This window comes from Malaclemys terrapin, chromosome 24, assembly GCF_027887155.1.
Source record: "Malaclemys terrapin pileata isolate rMalTer1 chromosome 24, rMalTer1.hap1, whole genome shotgun sequence".
In the NCBI taxonomy this organism is placed as follows: Eukaryota; Metazoa; Chordata; order Testudines; family Emydidae; genus Malaclemys; species Malaclemys terrapin.
Window position 1 is genome coordinate 14,886,084 of NC_071528.1, and position 24,601 is coordinate 14,910,684.

The 24,601-nt window shown below is 59.2% G+C and overlaps 1 protein-coding gene across 1 annotated transcript; it reads right to left on the reverse strand.

Annotated features, from left to right (window-relative positions):
* Window positions 1-4,473: 4,473 nt before the first annotated feature.
* CILP2 (cartilage intermediate layer protein 2) lies at window positions 4,474-23,065 on the reverse strand. The gene is given in 11 exon segments (XM_054013964.1): window positions 4,474-8,755; window positions 9,514-9,671; window positions 10,251-10,359; window positions 10,594-10,908; window positions 12,507-12,665; window positions 15,241-15,420; window positions 16,267-16,536; window positions 18,202-18,300; window positions 22,524-22,650; window positions 22,653-22,777; window positions 22,780-23,065. Coding segments are annotated over 11 exon segments (4,221 nt in total). The 3' UTR covers window positions 4,474-6,362.
* Between the last annotated feature and the right edge of the window lie 1,536 nt (window positions 23,066-24,601).

The following is a 24,601-nucleotide window of genomic DNA, read 5'->3' on the forward strand; positions in this document are numbered from 1 at the left end:
TTACCAGTCTGTTGTAGCTCCAGTCAATCTAATGGCCAGTTAAATTGAGCACGAGTGAGGATCTAGGTTCTGTCGGTCGCGATCCGATGCTCCGAGGCTTTGCAGGACTGAACCCAGAGTTCCATGGCAAAACACCCCAGCTTGATAGTTGTAAATTCTCATTTGAGTCCATGCATTTTGCAATGTCATCCTGTCATCATTAGTCCTTAAGTGGTGTTATCATTTGATGGTTATTGTCGGGCTTCCCATCGTTATCTCGCCTTCGGGGGTGCTGCCTCACCTCTGAGGTCGTCAATGCTGCTAACATGTTTAACATCGGATACAATGGATGTTTTCTGATTGTCTCCTGGTCTTTTCAAGTCTCTCACTTCTTCTTGCCCATCTGGACATTTGTGATGGCTTTCACACCTTATCTTTTCCTGATGCAGGCATTCCTCATTCACACAAACAATCTCTTACAGAAACCTTCAAAGGTATCCAGACAGCAGTATTGTATATTCAGCAGAATACATTGTAGATCAAGCCTTGCTAAATCTTTCTTATAACTAAAACAATTCACACTGGGGCTTCAGGCCCTCAACATTCCTCTAATCGTCTTAACGTAGATACAATAGAGAATCCTGTCTCTTACTTCCTAATTTGTAATACATATAGGAAACCATAGTAGCTTTATAACTTATTCTAAAACAAAAGGGTGACCATAATCACGCATAAGGATTGTTCTGGTCTGTCATTCCTTTCTGCTATTCAAAAGAGGTGGCTGACAGGATGAAATCAAATCATACATTAATTCTCATAGTACATTATAAAATCCAGCCTGTGGAATCCTTTGCGTGTGAAACTGTGCACCCCTCTCCCCAGCCAGGGGCCAACCAGCCCGCTCTGCTCGGCGGCTCGTAACACGAACCGAGGGGGCATCTGGCCTGAGCTGCCCCACGTTTCACCGAGGGTTAAATTCACCCCCTGTAGTGTGTCTCGTGTGGGTTACAAGTAGGGTGACCAGATGTCCCGATTTTAGAGGGACAGTCCCGATTTTTGGGTCTTTTTCTTATATAGGCTCCTATTATTCCCCACCCCCATCCCGATTTTTCACACCTGCTGTCTGGTCACCCTAGTAACAAGGGGCCCCATCACTGGGCCAGGGGGTGACTGTGCAAGGGGAGGAGGATGCTACTGCACCAGCACCAGGGCTATCGGCAGAGTGGGGGGGTAAACTCTCTGTCTGTCTTGCTGTCCGCCCATCTATCAGCTAGTGAGACAGACACTCTATCATCTGTCCGTGTCATCCTCTGAGAACAGAGTGCATAGACAGAGGACTCTGGATATCTATCCATCCAGCAGCTCCTGCCTATCTGTCTGGCAACCTGTTGCTGTCTCTCCCCCAGCCAAGTCACTTCTCTGCTCCATGCCTCAGTTTCCCTGTCTGTAAAATAGGGATAATACCCCCCGAGGGGAATGTCGAGGTGTAGTTAAAGTTTATGCTGCTCCCTGAAGATGCACAGCACAGTGGCTATACTGAGACACGCTGCATTTATTACCATATGCAACCCAAGGTGGGCCCAGGAGCCATGTATTTAAAACATCACCAATGGGTGAAACGCTTCCGCGGTTGAAACGCATACGGCACGAGGCAACATGGCTTGTGCTGCTTTCACAGCTGGGAAAAGGACACGGTTTTGCCAGCTGTAAAAACCAAGCGTTCGCCGGCAGCTGGTTATTGAAGTGTGATAAGGAAAGTGTGTGGGAGCTTTAACTTCCCAGCATCCCCCCACAGCCACCCCTCCGGCCTGGTGCCAGCTCACACCAGCCAAGGCCCTGCGCACAAAGCCCCAGACCCTTAAGGGCTTTAGCTGCTGGCGTCCTGTGGGCCATCGGTGTCTTTCACAACAGGCCCCAGGCCCCAGCACTCGACGCGCCCCAAAGGGGGTGGGGGAGCACAAGCCAGCTGCAGGTTTAGGTTGTATCGGTTAGACCCGGTCGTTAATGCTGGAGCCTAGTTTTGAGCCAACCCCTCGGGGCAATGGGCCAGGGCACAGGGTACTCAGCAGCGCTCTGTGTCTGGCCCATCAAGGTACCAGATGGGGAAGGGGCAGGGAAGAGCTCTCGCTCCTCTCCCTGGTTGAAGTAAGCTGTGCTCCCCCACAGCCCCTCCTCCTCCTGGGTCAGCCGACCTGGCGCGTTGGGCTGGCTCCCTCTCTGTTTGAAACACAGCGAGCGCTAGGGAGGCCGTCAATGCTCCCTGCGCTGCTCAGCACATGGCACAGTGGCTGGCGGCTCCCATCCAGCCCCAGGCCGGGCGAGGGCAATGGGAAAGCAGCCCCTGACCTTCCACCCAAATACCCAGGGCGAGTGTCGCAAGCAACCCCCAAAAAATTGACTGGCCAAGTGGCCCTCTGGCCGCGGCCCGGAGAGCTCACCCGGAACAGCTGCTCCTGGGGGCAGGTTCTGGTACCACAGAGCAGTGTAAGAGCTGAGCCTCACTCTTAGTGCAAATCCCATGGTAGTGAACGATGTCGGTGCGAGACTGACGGCCTGGCTCCACAGCCCTGGCCGTGACAGGTGGGCTACTCCCACACCCAGCAACATGCCCCAGCTCTGGCCCAGAGCTACCACTGCTCAGGGCAGGAACAGAGTTCAGAGCCAGCAACCGGGGCTCTCATCTGCTGGTGGAGGATTTTTGTGATCTGGGCCCCTGTGCACGGGCAAGTCTGAGATCTGTTAAACTCATTCCACGCAGCCCATTGGATGGTCTGGAGCTACTTACACCCCCCACCCCCACACTCAGTACAGCTGGACTTAAGTGGAAGGTACCAAATCCCGTAATTACCAACTTCCCAGCAGGACAGCAATGTGCTTCTCTGAAGCAACCCATGTGGTTGATCACAACTGTGCTGTCGCTAGGGTAGAGGGGCCACTGGCTTGTTCCAGCCTGGCTGGGTGTGGAGTTAGTGAGTGAACAGGTGTGTTCCCAAGCTGGGTGGCTGAATGGGGTGACCGGGAGGACGGGAGGGTGGATGAGACTCATGGGTGGTGAGTGATTAGATGGCTGAACAAGCCTCAGTGATGCGGTGGGAGGCACATGGGGCCAGTCACACAGGTTGAAATGCCCCAATGCCACTTGTTGCGGCTACTATCAGCCCCGCCCGGGGGACCCATGCTCCACGGCTAGCTCGCCATAGGCACCGGTGTCCTCCAGCTCGTAGAGAAACTCCTGCCACGTTCCAGCATGGTCAGACCCCCAGGAGCTGGCGCGGGGGCTGGGCAACCACCCGCGGCGGCCTCGGCTTATTGCCATAAGCTAGCCGCCGTTTGGAAAATTAAAGGTGCAGCCCAGCCCCGGAACTGGTTGCGAACATGAGTCGCAAGGTGTTGGCAAGTGAGGCCGAGACTGAGGGGACAGGGGCAGAGACTGTCTCTGTGGACAGAGCCGCAGCTAGTGTCAAGGGGCCCAGCTCCAGCTGACCCCACTGGGGGCCGGTTCCCAGCTGTAAATTGGTGCTGTGTGATTGGCGTCACTGGGGCTGCCCCAGTTTACGGCAGCGAAGGAACTGACCCACCCCCAGCCACTGGGCCTGATTCTCCTCTCACAGCAGTGTTTGTTACCCAGTGTGTCTGCATTAAGGGCGTGGGAATTATTCCTGATTTACACCAGTGTGAGTGACGGGGATGCTGGCGCATTGTTTCTGACCTGCTAGGGTCCTGAACTATCAGTGAGATGCAGGCAAACCTGGGTGACGTTGGAGGATGGGGGAAAAGTGGCTGATGATTAGATGCTAGGAGAGCTGGTGAGTGTTGGGCTGGATGGGCAGAGGAATAAGTCAATAGATGAGTGGGGAGATGTGGATGAATGGCTGGGGGTGGACCTATGGCACGGGTGTGTGGATGAATGAGGGAGTAGCCATGTGGATGGATGAGGGAGGATATGGGGGTGGATATGGATGGGAGGACGAGGTGGATGAATAAGACTAGGTGGGGAAAGATGAGTAGGTGGGCAGGCAGAGTGAAGAAATGGGTGAATGGAGTGCCTGGGTAGGGGCTAGATGACTTCATGAGCAGATGAATGGGCGGGTGAGCAGGAGGTTCGATTGCCGGTGAATGGGCGGGTGAGCAGGAGGTTCGATTTCCGGTGAATGGGCAGGAGGTTGGATTGCTGCTGAATGGGTGGGTGAGTGGGAGGTTGGATTCCTGGTGAATGGGCGGGAGGTTGGATTCCTGGTGAATGGGTGGTTCTGAGGATCGCAGGGCTTACAACTTTGTGCCGTGCAGACACTCAGGTTCCTCCAGTTCCGGCTGGGACCAGCCCTGGGTTGGGAAATACCTCACACGACGGAGCCAGGCCCGAGCAGTTTTGCTGAGAGACAGCGAGCGGGCGAGCGCACGCTATGCCCGTGGCCGATACCTACGTTCCAGCCCCGGCTCCAGCCCAGCTTGGGCTGATACTGCGCGGCGCCCAGGGACACACCTCGTCCAGACTGATGAAAACACAACCGTATATTTTATAATAAATAATGTACAAATCTGCACCATTTATCGACATGCCTTGGCAAACCAGACCGTCCTGCACAGACCGTGGTCCCTAGCAGAACCCTGCCCCTGTGTTTCGACACTCCAGGAGCAGCCTGGCTGGGGGACAGGTCCCTGCACTCATTCAGGCTGATTGCACTAACAGTTCCATGGACCAACACTGACCTGGATGCAGCCAAGCAGAGGTGCCAGTTGTGGTGTGGCTGGTCCCTGGCTGGGCAGGGCAGGGAGCTGACGGACACAAGGCCGGAGATCTGCAAATCACTGCGCATTACGGTTGTCTGGCGCAGTGAGTCAAGTGGGGGCAGCCATGTGCCGTATCCAGTTCTGGCGTGGAAACCTGCTCAGGGTCTGTTTGCCAAGGGGCATTTTCCCCCCTACACACTTTTTCTTAATTTCCCCTCTTTTCCGGCGGGGAGGAACGTCGGTACCAGACGTGGGGAGGACGTATTTTACCCACCCAACCCATAGGAAATGAGGAAAGAAAATAATTTTGGTTTTAATTTTTGGCCACCCACCAAAGAAAAGATTGCTTGAAAAAACGGGCTGGTACCAACCACCAGTACTGCCGTAGAGAAGCCCGTATCTAGGGGCCCTGGTGTCTATTCTAGGGGAGACTGAGTTTGCTTTGCTTTATAATTCTGTTGCTTTTCGCACCCTAGCAGGCGTCGGGGTGGGGGCACTATGAAATGAATGCCAAATTTCTAGTTTTCTCCCTTTCCCTTTAAGCACATCCAAGGGGGTTTCATTTCCGGCCTGTGCTGCACTGACCCAAATCGAAGCATTTCATGCTTGAAGAGGATGTTGTCAGGCTCTGTGTCTATGGGTTTCCTTAGCTGTGGCGCTAATCACCCTTTGGCTCGTTAATATTAACATAGGAAGGATGCAAAAAGATCTAATTTGCTTCTCGGCATTGTTCACTCTCCCAAGCTGAAAACAAGGGCCGCTGGTCAGTTTCACGCTTGTCTCTAGTCCGTTTCAGATGCTGCTCTTGCTGCAGGGAGGGTGAGGCTTGCCAGCAGGGGTGGGGGATGCTATTCCTGTCAAATTCACCTGTTCCCACTGAAATATCCTGTTTAAAAAATAAACTCAGGGGCTGGTTCTCTCCAGGCGAGGGTCTGTGCGCCTCACACTGGCAGCGTCCTCTGTAGCATATGATGGCTGGGTCAAAGTAAGTAACAGACCATCCTCTGGCTCTCTGCTGCCCCCGGCCGGTGCATGGTGCAAGCGGTGGGGACCATGGGCCTAGTTTGAGGGGGCAATGCCCCCCATTCACCCTCCGCCTGTTGTGGGGCGGGGGCAAGCAGGAGATGGGAGCAGATGTGTGGCGCTGAGCTAACTGCATGAATGCTGGGAAGCTCAGGGGGTGGATAACACGGGGCGCCAGCCCTACCTGCCCGCGCTAGCTCAGGGCCATTGAGAGCCCCGGGCGTGGGATGTTACCACAGGCCAGCGAGAATGGAGCAGGGAGGAGTCAGTTTGGAGAGACCAGTGACCGATGCTGACTGTCCTGCTCTGGGTCTACTCCCAGCCACGAGGTGCTTCCCCCACCTGAGTGTTCTAATGATAGGGAACAAGGGTCCCCCCCACCCCATGCCGACATTTCATGCGAGGAAAGTCTGTGGGCTGGTGTCCCCCACAGGCAGTAGCAGAGTTTATCTAGAAGCCTTGGGGGACAGTGACTTGGGTGGGGAGGGAGGGGGGACACTTTGGGAGGGAGGCAAGGTGGTGCTCTGCGTTAGAGACCCCAGGGAATGTTGTGAAAGGGTCTTTAAACCAGAATGGGAGAGTGGGGGGCATGTGCGAGTTGTGTGGGGGGCCAGCAGCGCTGGTGCCGCTCACTGCTGAGCCCGGATCAGGCCCATCCTTCTCCGGCTGCTGGGGGTCCGTCGGGTCTGGGTGGAGATCCCGGTCCTGAGGCCAGCGGGGTAGGCCACCACCTGGGAGGGGGCCTGCAGTTGCTCGTTGCCCCTCATCTCACGGCGGATCTCGGTCAAGGTGTCTACAGGCGAGCTGAGCAGGCGCTGGAAGAAGCTCTGCCGGGTGACGGGCTTCTCCTGGCAGTAGAAGGTCAGGGCCGTGCCCACGTCGGACTTCATCTCCCGGGAGAAGCCATCAGACGTGCCGTCGAAGCAGCGGCCGATGGCGATCTCCTTGGCCAGTCGGGGGTTCTGGTCGGTGACCGTGTAGATGCCGTAGTTGTGGCCCAGTGGGTCCACAGGCGCCAGCATGTTGAAGACGGCGGTGTCGTTGTTCTCCACCACCGGCGGGTGGCGGCCCAGGTACTCCCGCAGGAGGCTGTTGACGGCGGTGCGGCGACAGCTACCCTGAGGGACGATGGAGACCAAGGTGCGGTCGATCAGGCTCTGGTCGAAGAGCATCCCGCTGCATTTGAACTCCACGCAGGCAGCCGAGGTGTTGTAGATCTCCATGTCCCGGACGCTGCGGGTGTCCCGTAGGCCGTACAGCTGGCCACGTGTCCGGGGGTGGCTGCCGCCCACGCTCCGGGACCTCACCATGTATTCCTGAGGCCCACTGATTTTCACCTTGATGTAGCAGGCCCTGAACTCCTGGGGATTGGGCCACCAGGACAGGTAGTCGCCAGTCCAAGAGGCCAGGTCGCTCTCCTTGAAGGGCACGACGTTGTACTCGTACTTGTCCACCTCCACCCGGTAGAAGCGGAAGTGGTTGTCGGCAATGGGCGCCTCCTCACACTCCCTCAGGCTCCGGTAGGCGTAGATGGGCCCGTTGACCTCATCTATGTTGTTGGGGTTGGGCTTGGCCAGGTTGATCTGGAAGGCTGTCTTCTTGAGGCGGGGGTCGTCGTGGTCTGTCCGGCGGTAGCCCAGTTTGTTGAGGTAGGGCTGGGACACCCCCACGGCGTTGGGGTTGAGCTTGGGGCTGGAGGGCACTGCCTCCAGTTCCTCCCCGCCAATGGTGGCGGTCACATAGGCCGTGTAGGCGTCGGCCCGCTGGCCGTCGCAGAAGGCCGGCAGGCAGGCTCCGTTGGGCCCGGTGAGGACGCTGTCGAAGCGCCCCCAGGCCCGGGGGTTGGAGGAGTAGCCGGGCTCGGGCTCCAGGTTGATGAGGGTGACAACCACCCCCTCCAGCTGCTCGCTGGGGATGAACTTCTCGTTGATGTAGGCCCGGACTTTGACGAAGCAGCGGCGGCTCTCGGGCACGTCCAGGTTGAAGAGCCGCCTCTCCCGGATCTCCACGTTGCCAACCAAGAAGGCCCTCTCCTCCCGCTTGCCCCGCCGCTCCTTGGCCCGGCGGAAGGCGCCTTCCTCCTCCCACAGGCCTGTCTCGGGGTTCAGGGACCACAGCTTCATCTTCTGGAGGTGCTCGGGCATGCGGATCTGTTCCGTGTCCACCCACACCTCCACCCGGCCCGTCTGCAGCACCTGGTTGGACTCGCTCTCCCGGAAGTCCACGGAGAACATGCCGTAGGTCCTCAGGGGGAAGAGATCCCCCTCGGCGTTGATGAAGTTGAGGTCGCTGGAGGCAGCGGCCGCCGTGGTGACGTCCCGGGGGTCCAGGAAGGTCACGCTGGCCTTGACGGTGCCATTGTATACCTCCCCGTTGGGCCGGAGGAAGGATGCAGCTGGTATAACCATCTCCCCCACCGGCTCCTGGCCCTCCAGCTCCCCCAGCAGGATGGTATTGGCCTGCGTGGGGTCCAGGTCCACCGGCTCTTTCTTCCGCATCACCTTGATGTCCTGGTAGACGGCGCCGCCCCGGGGGTCGAAGGGCAGGACCTTGACCGTGTCCACAAACTTCTGCAGCCGGTCCACAAACCGCACCACCAGCCGCCGTGTGTCCGGGGGCACGTCGATGGCGAAGGTGCCCTTGTAGCCAGTGAAGCCGATGGTCTCTTTGCCCAGGAAGATCTGGCCAAAGCGCAGCGGCTCCCCGTCGTCGGCCGCCGTCACCCGGCCGTGCACCAGGATCTTGCGCCGGGCGCATCTCTCGCAGCCGCACTCGGCCACCACCTTGACGGGCAGGACTGAGCCGGCACAGTGGATCTCCCGCACTTCCATGCGCCGGACCCTGCAGCAGTGTCCCGCCCCATCCCGGCACTGCAGCTCGTCCTTCAGGCTCCCGGCGCAGCGGACATCGGGGCAGCGCCCCACATTGTAGTATGGGGAGCGCCCGGCCTCCTGGAAGCACTCGCTGGGCAGCTTGATGAGGTATTCCTCCGGCTCGGCCTTGCAGCTCGGCTGCCCCTGGCCTGGGCCGGGGAGAGAAGAGAAGAGTCATGTCAGGGGCTGCGAGAGGAAATCTCTCCACAGCGCTTGACCGGTGCCAAGATGCCAAACGCAGCGGCCTCTCCCCCACTGAGCACCAGACACCCCATCCCCAATCCAGGCGAGTAGCACCCAGCTCCTTCTACAGCAAGGGCTAAAGCACGACTCACCCTGAATCAGGTTGCTAGGGCCTGCCCTTGCCCCACCCCACCCCCAATCCTTCCGGGCAGCCAACCCCCACGCTGCTGAACGGCTGACCTGGGATCCAGTGGCGGAAGCAACCCTACAATAATAAACCAGGCTGGGCAGAGGCCTGGCAACCTCAAGTAGCCCTCGGGTCAAGCTGCTGTGGAGTGGAGGTGCCAGGCCCTCCCCTGTGCCAGCCCCCCAGAGGACAGGAGCCCGTCACAGCCCAGCCGGGAGCTGCAGCTCGTCCTGCAGCAGCTCCCAGCTCTGGCTTGGCCGGTGCCGGGTTCACCACAGCTGCCCTCTGCTACTCAACCGGCTTCTTGTGCCCCAGGGCCTGAGGCTGTACCCTGAGGACAGCCTGGGCTCTGATCCCGCCTCCACTGGTGCCATTGGAGAGTCTCTAACCAGAGTCAATGGCCTGTCAATCAACGGCCTTCACGACTGGAGGAGATTCCTTCCCCGGCTCTCCCCAAGAGCGCTAGTGCAATGGCCGACGCGGGTGAGCTGGGGGTAGCGACCCCGTCTCCCGCCCAATGGCCGCCCCAGGACTCACCAGTCACGGTCAGGAACGCGGGGGAGGATTTGATGGAGCCCACGTCAGTGCTGGCTTTGCAGTGATAGAATCCGGCCTGGTGCAGCTCCAGGTCCCGCAGCACCAAGCTGCCGTTGTACTTGTGGAGTTTCCGGTCCAGGAGCGTCCCGTTGTGGTACCTGCGGGAGACGGGCAAGCAAAGAGCATCGGCGACTGGGGGGTTGGAGCATCGGATCGCGCCTGCTGCCCGGACAGCCGGCTGGACGGCTCCTGTGGGGGGGTTCCCCTGTACGCACAGACCCATCCCTTCCGTGCACCCCACACACACACATACACACACCCCCCCAACCCCCCCACACACAACCCACCACCCCTCCAACTCCCACACACACACCCCGCTCCCGACACACACAACCCCCCGTTAGCCCTCCCACAACCCCCACCACCACTCCAAGCCCCACGTCCACATACACCCTCAACCCCCGCCCCACCACAACCCTCCCCCCCGCCGCCCCTCGCCACAACCCCCCCACACACACTCATGCTGCCATCTGAACCTTAAAGCTTGATCTTCCCGCACATAGCTCTGCCAGTGCCCCTCACTCCTGACCTGCAGCCCCTTCCCCTGCTATTCCTGTCCTACAACACTGCCCCCACCTTGGTCTGGGAGGCCAGGCTAAGCCGGGGGCAAACCCAGGTCTCCCCCCAAGGCCGATGGCAGTTGCCAAGGGCCAGCTCGTCCAGTTCCTGCAACTCACCAGTGATATTTCGTGGGCAGGGGGTTGCCGGAGGCCGCACAGCAGAGAGTCACGCCCTGGCCTGCCACCCGCACCTTGGACTCGGGGTGCATCACTATGTAGGGCTTCTCTGCCAGACAGAGAGGGAGCAGAAGAGGCAACGATGCCCCAGTGATGGCAACAACCATCCTCCCCCCCCCACTACTCCACTCCCACCCCCCCCCAAATCTGCTCCCACCCCACCCCGTGTTCCAGCTCACTCAGAAGTCACGCCCTGAGTCTGCCCAGAATCCAGCTCCCGGCTCCCCACAATTCAGCCTTACCCCCCCCCACACACACACACACACCAGGCAGGGCCCCTCACCCAGCCTCTGGAGCGTGACCTGCACCAACGACCTCCTGGAGCCATTGGAGACAATCTGAGCCTCGCCCGGGGTGAACGTCTCCAACTGGACGCTGACATTGGCCCCGCTGCTGGCACAGACCCCCCGGATGCTGAAGCTGCCCCGGCGGTCGGTCCTGGCCAGCACGGCCTGGGGCTTGGCCTTGAGGGAGACCCGGGCATTGGCGAGGGCGGCCCCCTCGGCGCTCAGGACGGTGCCCACCAGGGTGTGATCCTGGCACGTGCAGCTGCTGCAGTTCTTGTTCGCCGCACCCAGGGCGCAGCTCAGCTGGCAGTCTGGGGGCAGGGACAGAGGTGAATGCAATGAGAGTGGATCACGCTAGGACACCCCCGCTCCCCCAGGACAGAGCGGGAAGGGGGACCCTCGGGGCTCTGAGATGGGACCCACCGCCCTCCCCAAACTACCCACGTGGCAGCAACCGGGCTCCTGACCCTTCCCAGCGAGGCTCAGCCCTTCCCAGGCACTTTCACCCCATGGCCCCTGCTCCCGGGGAATACCCAGGAGTGGCTCATGGTGGCCCAGCCAGCTGGCCATTGTACATCATTGGGAACGAGAGGCAGCTCGTGCTTAATGGAGACCCACGGCTGGGTTGCCAGGGTGGTGGTGGCTGGAGCCTAAGTGAGCAAGATGGGGGCATGGGGAGAGGTGGGTCGCACGCCCCCCTGTTGGGCCTGTGCTGCTCGGAGCTGGGGTCAGGCCTGTCTCTAAGTCCCAGAGGGGGGAGCGCTGGGCTCGGCTCAGCTTTCCCCTGTTATCACCCCCACCCTCTGGGCACCTGAGATCCCTAGGGTAGTTCTGCCTTCGGTGCAGCGCCTCCTGCTGGCCAGCTGGGAATCAGCTCTTTTCCAGCATACAGACCGCCCTCTGCAGGCCAGTATCTCCCCTGCCACTGGCCCCATGTCCCTCCCGGACCCCGGTGATCTTTGCCTCGGGGTTCTGACCCAGCAGTACCCCCTCGCTCTGGGCCTCCCCTCCCAGGGGAACCTCCAACGCTCTACACCCACCTTGCCTCAGTGGCTACTGCCAGTCGTCATCTAGCCCCTTTTCCTGGGGCCGCCTGCAGTCTGCAATGGCCACTCATCGTTGGCAAGGGGTTAGGACCTGCCCCCTTTGCCTGTTCCCAGGCTGTATCTCTGCAGCCCCAGTACCTCTGTAGGCCTTCACCAAGGCCTCAGCCTGGGGGGTTTACCAGGCTGGAGCTCCCCAGCTCCCCGTGCCCTTCCCCAGCACGGCTCCACCTCGGGTCCCTTGCTCCCAGGCAGCCAGCCCTTCCCACTCCAGGGCTAGCGTGAGGCTCCTCCAGCCACTGGCCCCCAGCCCTCTGATCAGGGCCAGCTGGGCCCTATGTGAGCTGGCCACCGCTGTGGCTGCGTCCCCAATGAGCCTGGCTTGGCTGCTTTTAACCCGTTCTCCAGGAGTGGGGCAGTCCCCCCACTACACTGCCCCACTCCGGGCCGGGGGAGGGGAGAGAGATGGGGACAGAGAGGAAACAGGCGGGGGATGGGCGGAGAGAACGGGGGAGAAATTCCAAATACCCCTCAGAACTGAGGGCAAAACAAAGGGTCTGGGAGAGCGGCTGGATTGGCTGGCTGGCTAGATGGGATGGATGGATGAATGGGATGGAGTAGGACCTAGTAACGGACAAGGGGCTGAGCTCAGGTCCCAACCATCTCACTCCAATTCACAAATCCAGGGGATTTTTGGACTGTCCTGAAGAACAACGGTTCCCCGCCCTTCCTGGGCAGCTGCCCTGTCAGATACCCCGAAATGCAGGACAGGGATGACCTGCCCCACCCCAAACCCTGGCCACACCAGAGGCTGGTCCCTCTTCCTGTGGGTGGCCCAGGGGAGGGAGCCCCAGCATGGCCAGTACCTGGGCAGGGTGTCCGGGCGCATTTCTGCACCTCCGAGGGGCGGCCGACACAGTGGGAATTCTTGGATTTCTTGCAGCTCCGATGCCGGACTCGCTTCCCACCGCTACCGCAGCTCTTGGAGCAAGGGCTCCAGGCACCCCACTCGCTCCACCCAGCATCTGGGGGTGGAGACACCAGTGATCCCATCAGGCAGCAGTTCCTCCATGCGCACAGCGCTGCACAGAGAATCCTGGGAATGGACCTGTGGGGAGAGCTGCCCCACACTGCCCTGTGCATTGACCTGAGCCTGGAGAACATGCCTGGTAGGGCAAGGGTGGGGGGGGATCCTCCTGCAGGCTCCCCCCTCGGCTGCTGAATCCTACTTAGGGGGCAGATGTGACCCTCCAGGGAACCCATGCTGGGTTGGCATGAGCTCCATCTCCCTTGTCCTTGTTGACACCAGTGCAGAGTGAGCGTGAAACACAAGCAGAGTGCAATGGCAGTGGTTCACACCTGCTTTTGCACTGGTGTAGATGGCGACGCAAGATGCCAGGCCACGGAGACGCAGAACGCGCCTTGCCTTGAGTTCCATTGTGCCCCAAGCTGGGGATGTGACCAAAGTTGGTTTCAAAAGAACTCCCCCACCCCTACCCTGGCACGGCCCGAGGTCCCGGCCCCCTTGCGTTGGAGGATCATTCAAACCAATCCCCGCAGGCCAAGGGCCAGGGCGCTGTCCATTCCCAGCATCAAGTTCCCAGGCTCAGCCTTCCGCACGTGCTTGCCAAACTATTTTTATGTCCTAGGCCTCTGCTACTTCAATTACCCTGAGCGGCTCGCAGAGAACAGATGGCGTGGACGCTGCCCATATGGACCCAGCGCTGAAGAGCGGGGTGTAAAGAAAAACTTGCCATGCATTGTGATAGGAGGGGGGAGTCAACCTAAAAAAATCCCCCTCCCCCCGCAGCTATGCAGAGATCTGGGGCCTGTTCCCACCAAGAACGTATCCAGCGCTCAGAGCTGCCAGCCACCCGCCATGAAAGAGTCCATTAAAAAGAGCCTTCACCATAAAAAAAATAAAAAATCGGCCGTTCTAGACCACAGGCACATGTCTGACATTCCTGTCTGTTGATGTACCGGCTGCATTGAGGGCCTTTATTGTTTAAAATGGGTTTTTTCCCTCCTTATTCCTGATTTAATGAATTGGTGAAAGAAAAAGTCCTTTAAAATAATTCAGCTGGTGGCTTTAAGAAAAGCGGAATGTGCTGTGGTGCCCGGACGTGGCATGGCACAGAACGGCACGTGCAGGAGTCTGAAATAACTCGGTGTGTGTAGGGGGCAGGGGAGACACTGGTGTTAAATCAGAGTAATTCATATTATTTGTGTGTGGTACCAGGAGCCCCAGGCATAGAATCGTAGGACTGGAAGGGACCTCGAGAGGTCATCTAGTCCAATCCCCTGCACTCAAGGCAGGACTAAGTATTATCTAGACCATCTCTGACAGGTGTTTGTCCAACCTGCTCTTAAAAATCTCCAATGATGGAGATTCCACAACCTCCCTGGGCAATTTATTCCAGTGCTTAACCACCCTGACAGTAAGGAAGTTTTTCCTAATGTCCAACCTAAACCACCCTTGCTGCAATTTAAGCCCATTGCTTCTTGTCCTATCCTCAGAGGTTAACAAGAACCATTTTTCTCCCTCCTCCGTGTAACAACCTTTTATGTGGTTGAAAACTGTTCTCATGTCCCCTCTTCTCCAGATTAAACAAACCCAGTTTTTTCAATCTTCCCTCATAGGCCACATTTTTTAATCATTTGTGTTGCTCTTCTCTGGACTTTCTCCAATTTGTCCACACCTCTCCTGAAATGTGGCGCCCAGAACTGGACACAATACTTCAGTTGCGGCCTAATCAGCGCGGAGTAAAGCAGAAGAATTACTTATGTCTTGCTCACAACACTCCTGCTAATACGTCCGGGAATGAGGTTTGCTTTTTTTGCAACAGCCTCACACTGTTGACTCATATTTAGCTTGTGAGCCACTATGATCCCTAGATCGCTCTGCCCCAGTACTCCTTCCTAGACAGTCATTTCCCATTTTGTATGTGCGCAACTGATTGTTCCTTCCTAAGTGGAGTACTTTGCATTTGTCCTTATTGAATTTCACCCTATTTACTTCAGACCATTTCTCCAGTTTGTCCAGAGCATTTTGAATTTTAATCCCATCCTCCAAAGCACTTGCAACCCCTCCCAGCTTGGTATCGTCTGCAAACTTTATAAAAGTGTCCTCTCCATGCCATTAATCATTGATGAAGATATTGAATAGAACCGATCCCTGCAGGACCCCACTTTGTTATGACTTTCCAGCATGACTGTGAACCACTGATAACCACTCTCTGGGAACAATTTTCCAACCAAAGGAGATTAATTGGGGGGGGGGAGGTGAAGAGTGTGTCTGTGTGTGTTTGTGTGTGTGCGCGCGCACTGCCCCCTGCTGGCTGACACTGTGCACACACGCATGGGGGTGCCCTCCCAGGGATGGACTCACAGCTGCTCCGCTGATCTTTGTCAGTCGCTTTTTGGTGGGGGGCTGACGACCCCGCTGGGGCCTCGCTGTACGTCCAGCGCGTCTCTCGCCACGAACCATCGGGGCCCCTCACGCCGCGGCCGGCCGGCGAACGGGAGAGCTGAGCTCGGATCCCGGCACCGGGGCCCGTGCACAAGCCCCCCGGGTCGCCCAGCGGCACCGCGGCCCGTTACCTGTGCAGGGCCCGGCGCTGCACGCCCGTCTCTGCGTGGCTTTCCCCGCACACTTGGGCTGCAACCCGGCCCGGGGCTGGCCTTGGAAGCAGCTGCGCTGTCGAGTCTGGAGCCCGCTGTCCCCGCAGGCGGGTCTGGAACAGGCGCTCCAGGCGGACCAGTGCGACCAGTCGTCGTGCTCTGGGGGGGCAGGGGGACAAGAGGGGTTACTGGGGGGCGGGGGCGCCCAGGGCAGAGAATCCCGGCGGGGAGAGTTACTGAAACCTGCGCGCTCTCGGAGGCCCCGGAGTCAAGCATCTCCCCCCAACACTTCCCCGGCACTGGCCCAATCAGGGGCATGTTTGTAACCCCCCTCCCCCATCACCACCAGCAGCAGCACGGGGGGGTCCAGCTGCCCCAGTACCCCGGGGCCTTCCGCTGCGAGCAACTTTCCCAGCAGATGGACGATGCATTGGACTGGCTGGCAGGCAAAGGATTAACCCCCCTTCCCCGCAGAGCCGGCATAGGGGCGGGGGGGACACTGACGCTGGTGCTGCGGGCGGTGAGAGGGGACGAGACCAGGGGGTCGCGATGGAAGAGACCAGCTGGATTTAACGCTCCCGCCCCCAGCGAGGGGGCAATGCAGGAGCTGCCCGGGAGGGGCCCGGGGCTGTTCAGTCCCTAGGAGGTGCCCGGGGGGTGATCTGCGAATCCCCCCCTCCCCGGGAGATGGGGGGGAAGGGGGGCGGGAGCAGCAGGCGGCTGGAAGGGACCCGTCGCGGGGCTGAAGGCAAAGGCCGCGGTGCTGATGAGCGACGGGAGCCGCTCGGTGGCAGGGGATGGGGGCCGTGGGGGGGGGGGGAGAAGCACCAGGGACTGGCAATGAAGAGAGGAAGGACCCGGCACCGTGGGCCCCCCCGGGCTGACACAAAATGGCAGGGTCGGCTCGGCGGGGCCCGACACCCAGGAGGTCGGGGATCTGGAGATGGCACTGCCTGGTGACCCTCAGACCCAGCGCTCCCCCCCGCCCCTAAGGCACTCACTCACCCACGGGGCACAGGAAGCGGACGTGGTAGTTGGAGCAGGTTCTGCCCCCCGGCTGCTCCCGGTTGATGCACCAGAATCCCTTCTCGGGGCTGTAGTGCACGATCTCGCCCACGTCCTCGGGCAGCTCCCACTCGGTGGTGCGGGCCTGGATGGAGACTGGCCGGGCGCACACCCGCTCCCGGTAGTAGAAGCGGACGGCCTCCAGGCTCTCGTAATCGCCCTCCCCGCCGGGGTGGTCCACATTGAACCAGGAGGTCCACTCGGTGGCGCCTAGGGGGCAGGGAAAGGAACCCGCCGTTATCTTGCTCAGAGCTTGCGGGCGAGGGTGATTGATTGTCATGCTTCAGGGCAGATTCCCCACTCGGGTCAGGAAGGAATTTGACAACCCCCCCCCCCGTATAATGCCACCCTAGCAGATGCAACATCCAGGCAGCGCCAGGGTTCCGGGTAGATGGGCCACTGGCTTGTTCCAGCTTGGCCAGTTTCTTGGCCTTTTGCAGAAACAATATGACCTGGGAGGGTTGCGCCAAGGATCCTCTGGGCAGGCGGGAGGCCTTGGAGCCCGCCGCGCCTCGGACCAGGGCTGTTTATTTGTCGCGGCTCTAGGCCAAAGCCCGTGTGTTTGCTGGCGCTCTCCCCAGCCTGGCGGCAGCTGGGCCCCCCATGGCAGCTGCCACCGCCCCGTGTACCAGCTCTGCACCCTGCCTGGGCTCTGCCCCTCTGGGTATTAGCGCCCAATGCCCCGTCAGTTCCCACCCTCCAGGATGGATGCTCCAGCCCAGGCGTCTTCCGCGGTTCGGGTTATAGCCGCAAATTGCCTCTCGGCTCGTTGGGGCGGGGCCTGGCCTTTTTTATGTACAGCGCCTAGCGCCAGGAGTCCTGCGCAGAGGTGGCACCACCATGTTGCGTGAGGGACACTAGGCAAAATTACTGGCCTTAGTGACGGACATTGGCGGGGGTTCTGTCACTCAGTCACTCCATTGGTTTGAAAAATGACCACGGACCTCAAGTATTTTACCACGGACACGCGTGTCTGTGTCCGGACACGTTGGTGAGCCCTGGGTCCCACGCCAGCCCCGCAGCTCCGACGGGCCAGGGGGGACAGAGAATTAATAGCACAGTCTGTCTACGGTCTCCATGGACCCACGCATCTTGCCATCCTAGATGGGGGGGGGGGGGGCTCAGCTGGCACCGTCCTGAGGGATTTTCTAAAGCAGGACCCGTCTGGACTTTCGGATCCAGGGCCTTTAAGCTGTAGTTATTTTTTAAATTATTGTACGAATTGAAATGGAGGGGATGTTGCTGCTATGCTGGTGCCCCCCAATCCCGACCCGCAGCCCCCTGCTAGCCCAGCCCTGGTCTCCCCCCACAGTTCTGCCTGTGCCCCCCAATCCCGCAGCCCCCTGCTGCACCAACCCTGGGCTCCCCCCAGCTCTGCCGGTGCCCCTCACTCCCGACCCACAGCCCCCTGCTAGCCCAGCCCTGGGCTCCCCCCCAACTCTGTGCCCCTCACTCCCGACCTGCAGCCCCCTGCTAGCCCAGCCCTGGGCTACCCCGGTAGCTCGGCCAGTGCCCCCCTCCCCAAATCCCGACCTGCAGTTTTGTAAAAACAACAAGGAGTCTGGTGGCACCTTAAAGACTAACAGATTTATTTGGGCATAAGCTTTCGTGAGTAAAAACCTCACTTCTTCGGTTGCATCCGAAGAAGTGAGGTTTTTACTCACGAAAGCTTATGCCCAAATAAATCTGTTAGTCTTTAAGGTGCCACCAGACTCCTTGTTGTTTTTGTAGATACAGACTAACACGGCTACCCCCTGATACTTGACACCATGCAGTTTTGTACTAGGCCGTCTCCCCTGACCATGGCGCTTGGTTACTTCATAACAGGGCAGGCGGTGACCCGGCAAACGGGGCCAGCTCCGAACGGCTCCGCACCTGCTGTGCCCACGCGGAGAGGCTTTCCCTCAGGCCTCTTTTTCCGGTGTTTCCCCAGCACGTCGGTCTTGGCCGGTCGGGAACCATCCTTCCGGGCCTCTGTGGAAAGAATCACACGAGGCAAGTGTTTGCATCCCCCCCCCCCGCCAGTCCCCTCCCCCGCCGGCCCAGGGTCCCACTATGAGCACAGAGCCCTTCTGCATTGCTGGATTTCGCCCCATAGAACAAACAGAAGGTTGGTTTCATAACAACGGTTGAGACTGGTTTGTACAGCGCCGGGCACAAGGCGGCCCTGGTACGGCCGCGGCGCCCCGGTGCTAATGCAGTGCGCGCAGTCAGAATGCATCGCTGCATGTATTTGGCTCGTTTATTTGATGAGCAGTTGCAATGGTTTGTCACGTTCCCTGGGGGTGGTGGGCTGACTCCTCGGCTCCCCATGGTATTGTTTGCAGAAGGAATGAAGGTTGTTCATTGGAGCTGGGCAGGAAACTGCCCAGAAGTGGATCCAAACAACGATATTAATTACCTCACCCACCTTGTCTCTCTTCCTGGGAACATTTTCAAGCTATTGAAAAACATTTCCCAGTCCTGAATCCAGACCAAACAGCTGAAACTTCAGAAAAGGTTGAGAGCCAGAAATAAGAATAAAAAACAAGCCAGACAGTTTGTTTCAATAATTTCAAAACATTTTATTTTAATGTTGACTTCCCCCCTTTTTACTATAACGAGCGGAAGCCTTGACACCCAAAGTCATTTCACACTGGACGTTCGTTCGTTTCGGAAATGGGTTGCACAATTTCAAAAGTGTTAACCAAAAAAACCAGTAAGCTGAAAACGGTGTTTGATCCTTTCCCGGGAGAAGTGTGGGCTTCAACCAATCGGGATTTGCCAGTGGAAAAAAACCTTCTGTTAAAAGATTCCGACTTCATCCCATCCCTGCGCTCTGGCACTTGCTATGAAATCTCTGCGAGCGAGAGGCGCAGGGAGTCCTGTTCCCAAAGGCCTTCGTATTTCGGAAAAACTCCACTACCTGTATAGCTGGAGAAGAGGCTCCTCGTACCATAAAAGGCACCGTGTTCCCACCCCGGGGACACGTCTGTCTAGGTGGGTGTTTCTCAGCTGGTGATTGTGTCCCCAGGGCTGTCACGACTCTCGGCTGGCGGTCAGGAGGCATTGAAACGTTTATTTCAATCTAAAGCGAAATATTTCACTCCCATCCCACACGCTGCAAGCCTGCCCCGCCAAGGACCAGCGTTCTCTGCCAACTGCTCCCAACAGGCACACAAATTAATTGTATGGACCAATCATCCTTGTCAATGCCTCTTGATAATAAAGATAAGGAGATCGCGAAGGTTTTTGTCTTTGAAAATGTGCTCGAGAATCGAGGACGCACTCCGCCGACTTAATGGGCTTAGTGTGGACATACGAAATCGACTGTATAAAATCGATTTCTAAAAATCGACTTCTGTCATATCGACCTAAAATTTGGACTTCAAAGGCCGACAGGCTTATGCGATAAGACGAGCCAAGGAGGGTGATGCGAAAATAACCCTCAGAGGGTGGGATTCTCTCTCCCCAGCCCCCTTGGCTGTGCCTTAATTTCAATTTCAGGAATCTCCCTGCCAACAAATTGTTTGGCTCTTAACTTACTGGGATGGGAGGGGAAGGGACGGGTCTATTTCTGCCTCCCAGTGGTGTTTATAAGTGACACTGTGCTCATGTGTTCCCCCCTCCCCAGCTGGGTTAGATCCCCCCTTCCCACGGGGGTAGGGGGAGTCTGGTGGACTGTGGCAGCAGATGGCATCTGAAGGGCACAATGCAGGTCCCTACTGCAGGTGGCGTGCACCATACAATCCACCCCTCCTCCCCTGGCAGGAGAGAAGGACAGAAAAGACCTCACCCAGGGGAGCAAAGGGGGCTATGAGGGGTGAGTGACCAATGGATCATTATTACACATCACAAGCCCCAGGCTGGATTCACGAACGGTTCTGCCCCGTGTCCCTGCTGTGGGAAGCCTCCAAACACCGATTTCTCTGGGCTTGTGTCCGGTAGGAACCAGAGAGGTTTGAAACACAACCGATCCGGCTCTGGGCCAGGAGGGAATGAGGGTACCTTGCGAAGGGACGGCTGGGAGAGTCTGTCTGTGTGAAAAGAGTGCAGAGAGACAGGGTCTCGTGTGTACTACCAGGGGGAGCCGTGTTAGTCTGTAGCCACAAAATACAAGGAGTCGTCCGGTGGCACCTTAAAGACTAACAGATTTATTTGGGCAGAAACCTTCCTGGGTAAAAAACCCCACTTCTTCAGATGCGTGTGTGTGTCGGTCGGTCTCGGTCTGTCTAACTGGCCCCAATCTGAATCTCTGTCTAAAACGGAGTTCCAAAATGATCCCCAGTCTCCACCAGGGTGTGATAGTGTCTTCTGCACCAGCAAGCCCTGACCCCAGGAGCCCCCTGGCCCCTGCCCTCGTGGCAGCAGATTACCAGGATCAGTGCTAAATAACCGAGGAAAAGCCCATTTCCCCAGGCCTGGCCCCGACACCAGGTAGATTTCCATTCCCACACACTACGGTGACCATACGTCTGGTTTCAGCTGGGACAGTCCCTTTTTTAAGCCCTGTCCCGGCTTTTCCGACTCTTTTTTTCCAAAAGGAGGAATTTGTCCCTGCTCTGGCCGACTTGATCAGCTGACAAAAGCAAACGGGACAGGTGCCAACTGTTGCCAAAAAAAAGTCGGGTGCGTGCGAAGGAACATGAGGGGGAGAGGGGGTGTGAGCGGAGATGCCAGCCTCTTGTGGGGGGCAGGGCTCCAGTGATGGGCAAGGGCCTCACAAGAGGTGGGGAGGCCTCAGGCAAGCGGCTGGGCTGTCCTGTTTTCTCTTTGGGAAAGATGGTCTCCCCCACACACACTGAGGGCAGAGCGGGAAGGTGCTGTACTGGGGATCTCTCTAGCTACGCTCCCAGGAGCTCTCCGGGCACACTCATGTCTACATTACCAAGTTAAGTCGACATAAGGCAGCTTACATCAACCTAGCTAGATCAGCGTCCACACTAGTGTCTCTCCCGCCGCTGCAACTCGCCCGCTACGCCGACCTAGCAAACCCACCTCGCCAGAGGCATCGGGCTTAGGGCGACGTCGTTTGGGTGACCTGGACATGAAAACCCACAGGAATGACTGCGGTGGCATCGTGCAGGGCAGGTTGCCCCCGGGCAGCCCGTAGGAAGGCTGGAGGCCCTATGCCAGGCCTGCGCTCCACGGGAGCTCCCTGACCCTAGCTCTTCTCCAGTGTATTCATGGGCTGGGGGAAATGCGGCGTGGAGCGTCCTCCTGGGCGGTGAAAGCCTCGGCCTGAGAGGCAGGTGCTTGGGGGTAGCGACAGCTGGGGGGCTCAGGGCCCCAGTAACACATCTAGGGCTCGGGCTGTGCCCAGCGTCTCCACTGGGGTCACGCCAAGCTGGGGCGAGGAGCAGGAACTGGGGGTCACTGGAACCTGCGGAGCGGATCGTTCCCCTACTGGGGCTGGTCATGTCCGCTGACTCGACTCCCCACCATCCACCACCAAGCGTGAAATCTCCCGGGGACCTCCAAGGCCCAGCGAGCCAGAGGCCACTAGCCACAGGGCCCCGCAGCCAGCCACGGTACCTCCGTGCACCCAGCACTCTCCCACCAGCCGATCTCCAGGGACAGGGAGGCTGAGAGCCAGGCACAGGGGGACTGGGGTGTGTGTGCAGAGATGGGGGGCCAATATCGCCCCTGCGGGTGTTGGGGTGAAGGGAGTGACCCCGCCCGTGGCCGGGTCTAAGCCGATGCACCCCCCAGCTGGCGAGGGGAGCCCCGTGGTGGGGTGATGCGGGAGCGGGGATTTTGTGTTTCTAACGGAGCTGGGCTTTGCATTCACTCTCGGCCCACCCCGGGCGCTTCCTGGCTCGGCTTCCCGGTCCCTGCTTCGGGAGCAGCGAGACCCCCGGGCGGGGAGCCGGGCAGCAGCGAGGGATACCCCGCAGGTCACGTCACCCACTCAGCAAGTCAGCGACAGAACTAGCCAGGGAACCCAGGCGTCCCGGTGCCAGCCCCGTCTCTGGGCAGCGCCGCCGGCTCAGGGGCACCGGCCAGGCGGACGGTGAATGGGGTGGGGGTGGGGAAGGAAGCAGCGAGCCGGGGGCGGGAAGGGCAGGTGGGCAGGGGTCTCCCCGACCGTGCCCCCCTCCCAGTCCAGCAGGGTCCGGGGCTTCCCCAGCCCCGAAGCGTTCAGCTCCCGGCGCGCTGCGAGACAGGCAGCCCCGTGCGCACCAGCCGCGGCTCAGCCCCCAAGGCACCAGCCTTACCTCGGGCCAGGGCCAGGGCCAGGGCCAGGCTGGCGGCGAAGAGCAGCAGGGCCGGCGTGAGTCGCACCATCTCCGACTCACCCTCCTCCGGGAGCTCGGGCTGCGCGGGGCGCTGCGCTGCGCTGCGCTCCTGGAGCCGGCTCGGCGCAGACTAGGAGCGCCGCGGAGTCCCGGGGCTATATAGGGGGCCTTTCCCCCGCTCCCTCCGCCATTGGTTTGCGCTGGGCTCCTGCTCTGACAGGAGAAACCGGACACGGGGGGGCTGGAGAGGTGTCAAGGGGAGGGAAAAGCCCAGCTGGGGAGGGCTGGCCACGCGCGGGGCTGCGGCCCCCGGGGAGAAGGGAGCCCAAAGGCGCGAAAACTGGATGAGTTTGTGGATGGGAACCGACAGCGGCCCGGGTCCCGCCAACACAACCCAGCCCCTGCCAGGGCAGGAGATGTAAAAGCGGCAGAGATCTGATCTCCCCTCCTCCCCCCAGCATCCCCCACCTGTGGAGATCCACACACGCCTGGCACAACATGGGGTGCACCTCGTCCAGCATACGGGGTGAAACCAGACAATCCCAACTCCCGCCAAGGAACCCACATGGGCACAGGACAACAGACAAAAACACCCTGTCACCCCTGGGCCAAGGCGTCTCACAAAGCCATGGGCCGGGGCAGGCAAAGGAACCCTGCACAAGGCGTCGGGGAGCTTAAATGCATAAACTTTGCTAGACACTAATGATCATGGACTCCGCTACACACACACACACACACACACACACGCTTTCCTTCCCTCCTTCCTTTCCCCCCATCACTGGAAGGGTGTTAACGGGCCACTCACTTCTCCAGCAATGGTCCCTGGGGAGACACTCCGTGCCCAGGCAGCGCCAGCCCGGCAGGACCAGTGACGCTGTCACTCGCGCGTGGCACAATTATCTGTCTGCTTTGCCCGGACGGTGCTTCCCACGCACGGGCCCAGGGCGAAGCGGAAGCCCAGGGGAAGGAACTGGCATTAGCAGGCTGGTGGAGAACGCGACCCTTGGCACAATGGGGAACCCCCTGGGGCTGGCAGTCCGCGAGTGGGCGGGCTTCACTCTGACCCACGCAGAGGGTTTATTCTCCATTCGCACTGGGGGTAAGATGCACCTTTTGAACAGGGAGGGAAATTAAACTGGCTTCTCTGTCCCTGGGCATCTTCAAACCAGCACGGGTCGTTTCCCGAAACGCGACAGTCCCTTCGGTCGGGTGGGATGCAGGAATCCCGGGTACAATTGGTTGGCCCGGGCGATGCAGGTGTGGGACTAGGTGACCGTAACAGCCCCTGCTGGCCTTAAGGGCTGGGAATCTCTGATGCCACCAGGTGCCTGTCGTCAGGTTCCTGAGAGCAAACTGCACTTTAAACCCTCCCACGGTGATGGGGGAATTGCTCCTGTTCCGCAAAGCTCCAAGAAATCCGATCCAACGGGCTGAGGGGCAGAGCGCCGGGCGAGGAACGGGGCATAGCAGCACCCCTGCAAGCCCAGGAAACAGACCTTTCTCCTCCAGTAGGAAACCAACCTGCAAGGCCTCAGCACCTGCTACCACTTGGCAGGGGGCAACAAGATGGATCAGCCCCCTTCTGCAGATGCACAAGCTCAGGAAACGTCTGGAGATGACGCATTTCACAGAGGACTGACTGGCTAACAACCCTCTCCACGATCACTCGGCCTTTTGGCGATGCCAGGCACTTTCAGTGTCCAAGTGCCACTTGGCATCTGACCTGCAAGGTTAGCGCAGCCTTGGGGTTGCTCTGACTTACGCCTCTGACTGATGGTCCTTGCGGGTGGAGGTCTGGCCCAGCAGAGGTGAACTCTGCACCCCACTCCTGACACTCACCCCCCACCCCACGCAGTGCAAAGGGGCTGGCTTGCTTTTGAGGCTCTGGCCTTGCAGGATATGTCATTTCCTGGAGAGCCACCTCCTGGAAGGTGTATCTTCGGATCACACCCATCGCAGTATTTCCATGGGGAGACTCAGCACTCCCGCTCCACTAATGGTAGCGCCCACGAGGTGATCAGTACAGGGGATGTCTTTGGGCAGCACCCAGCCCCCTG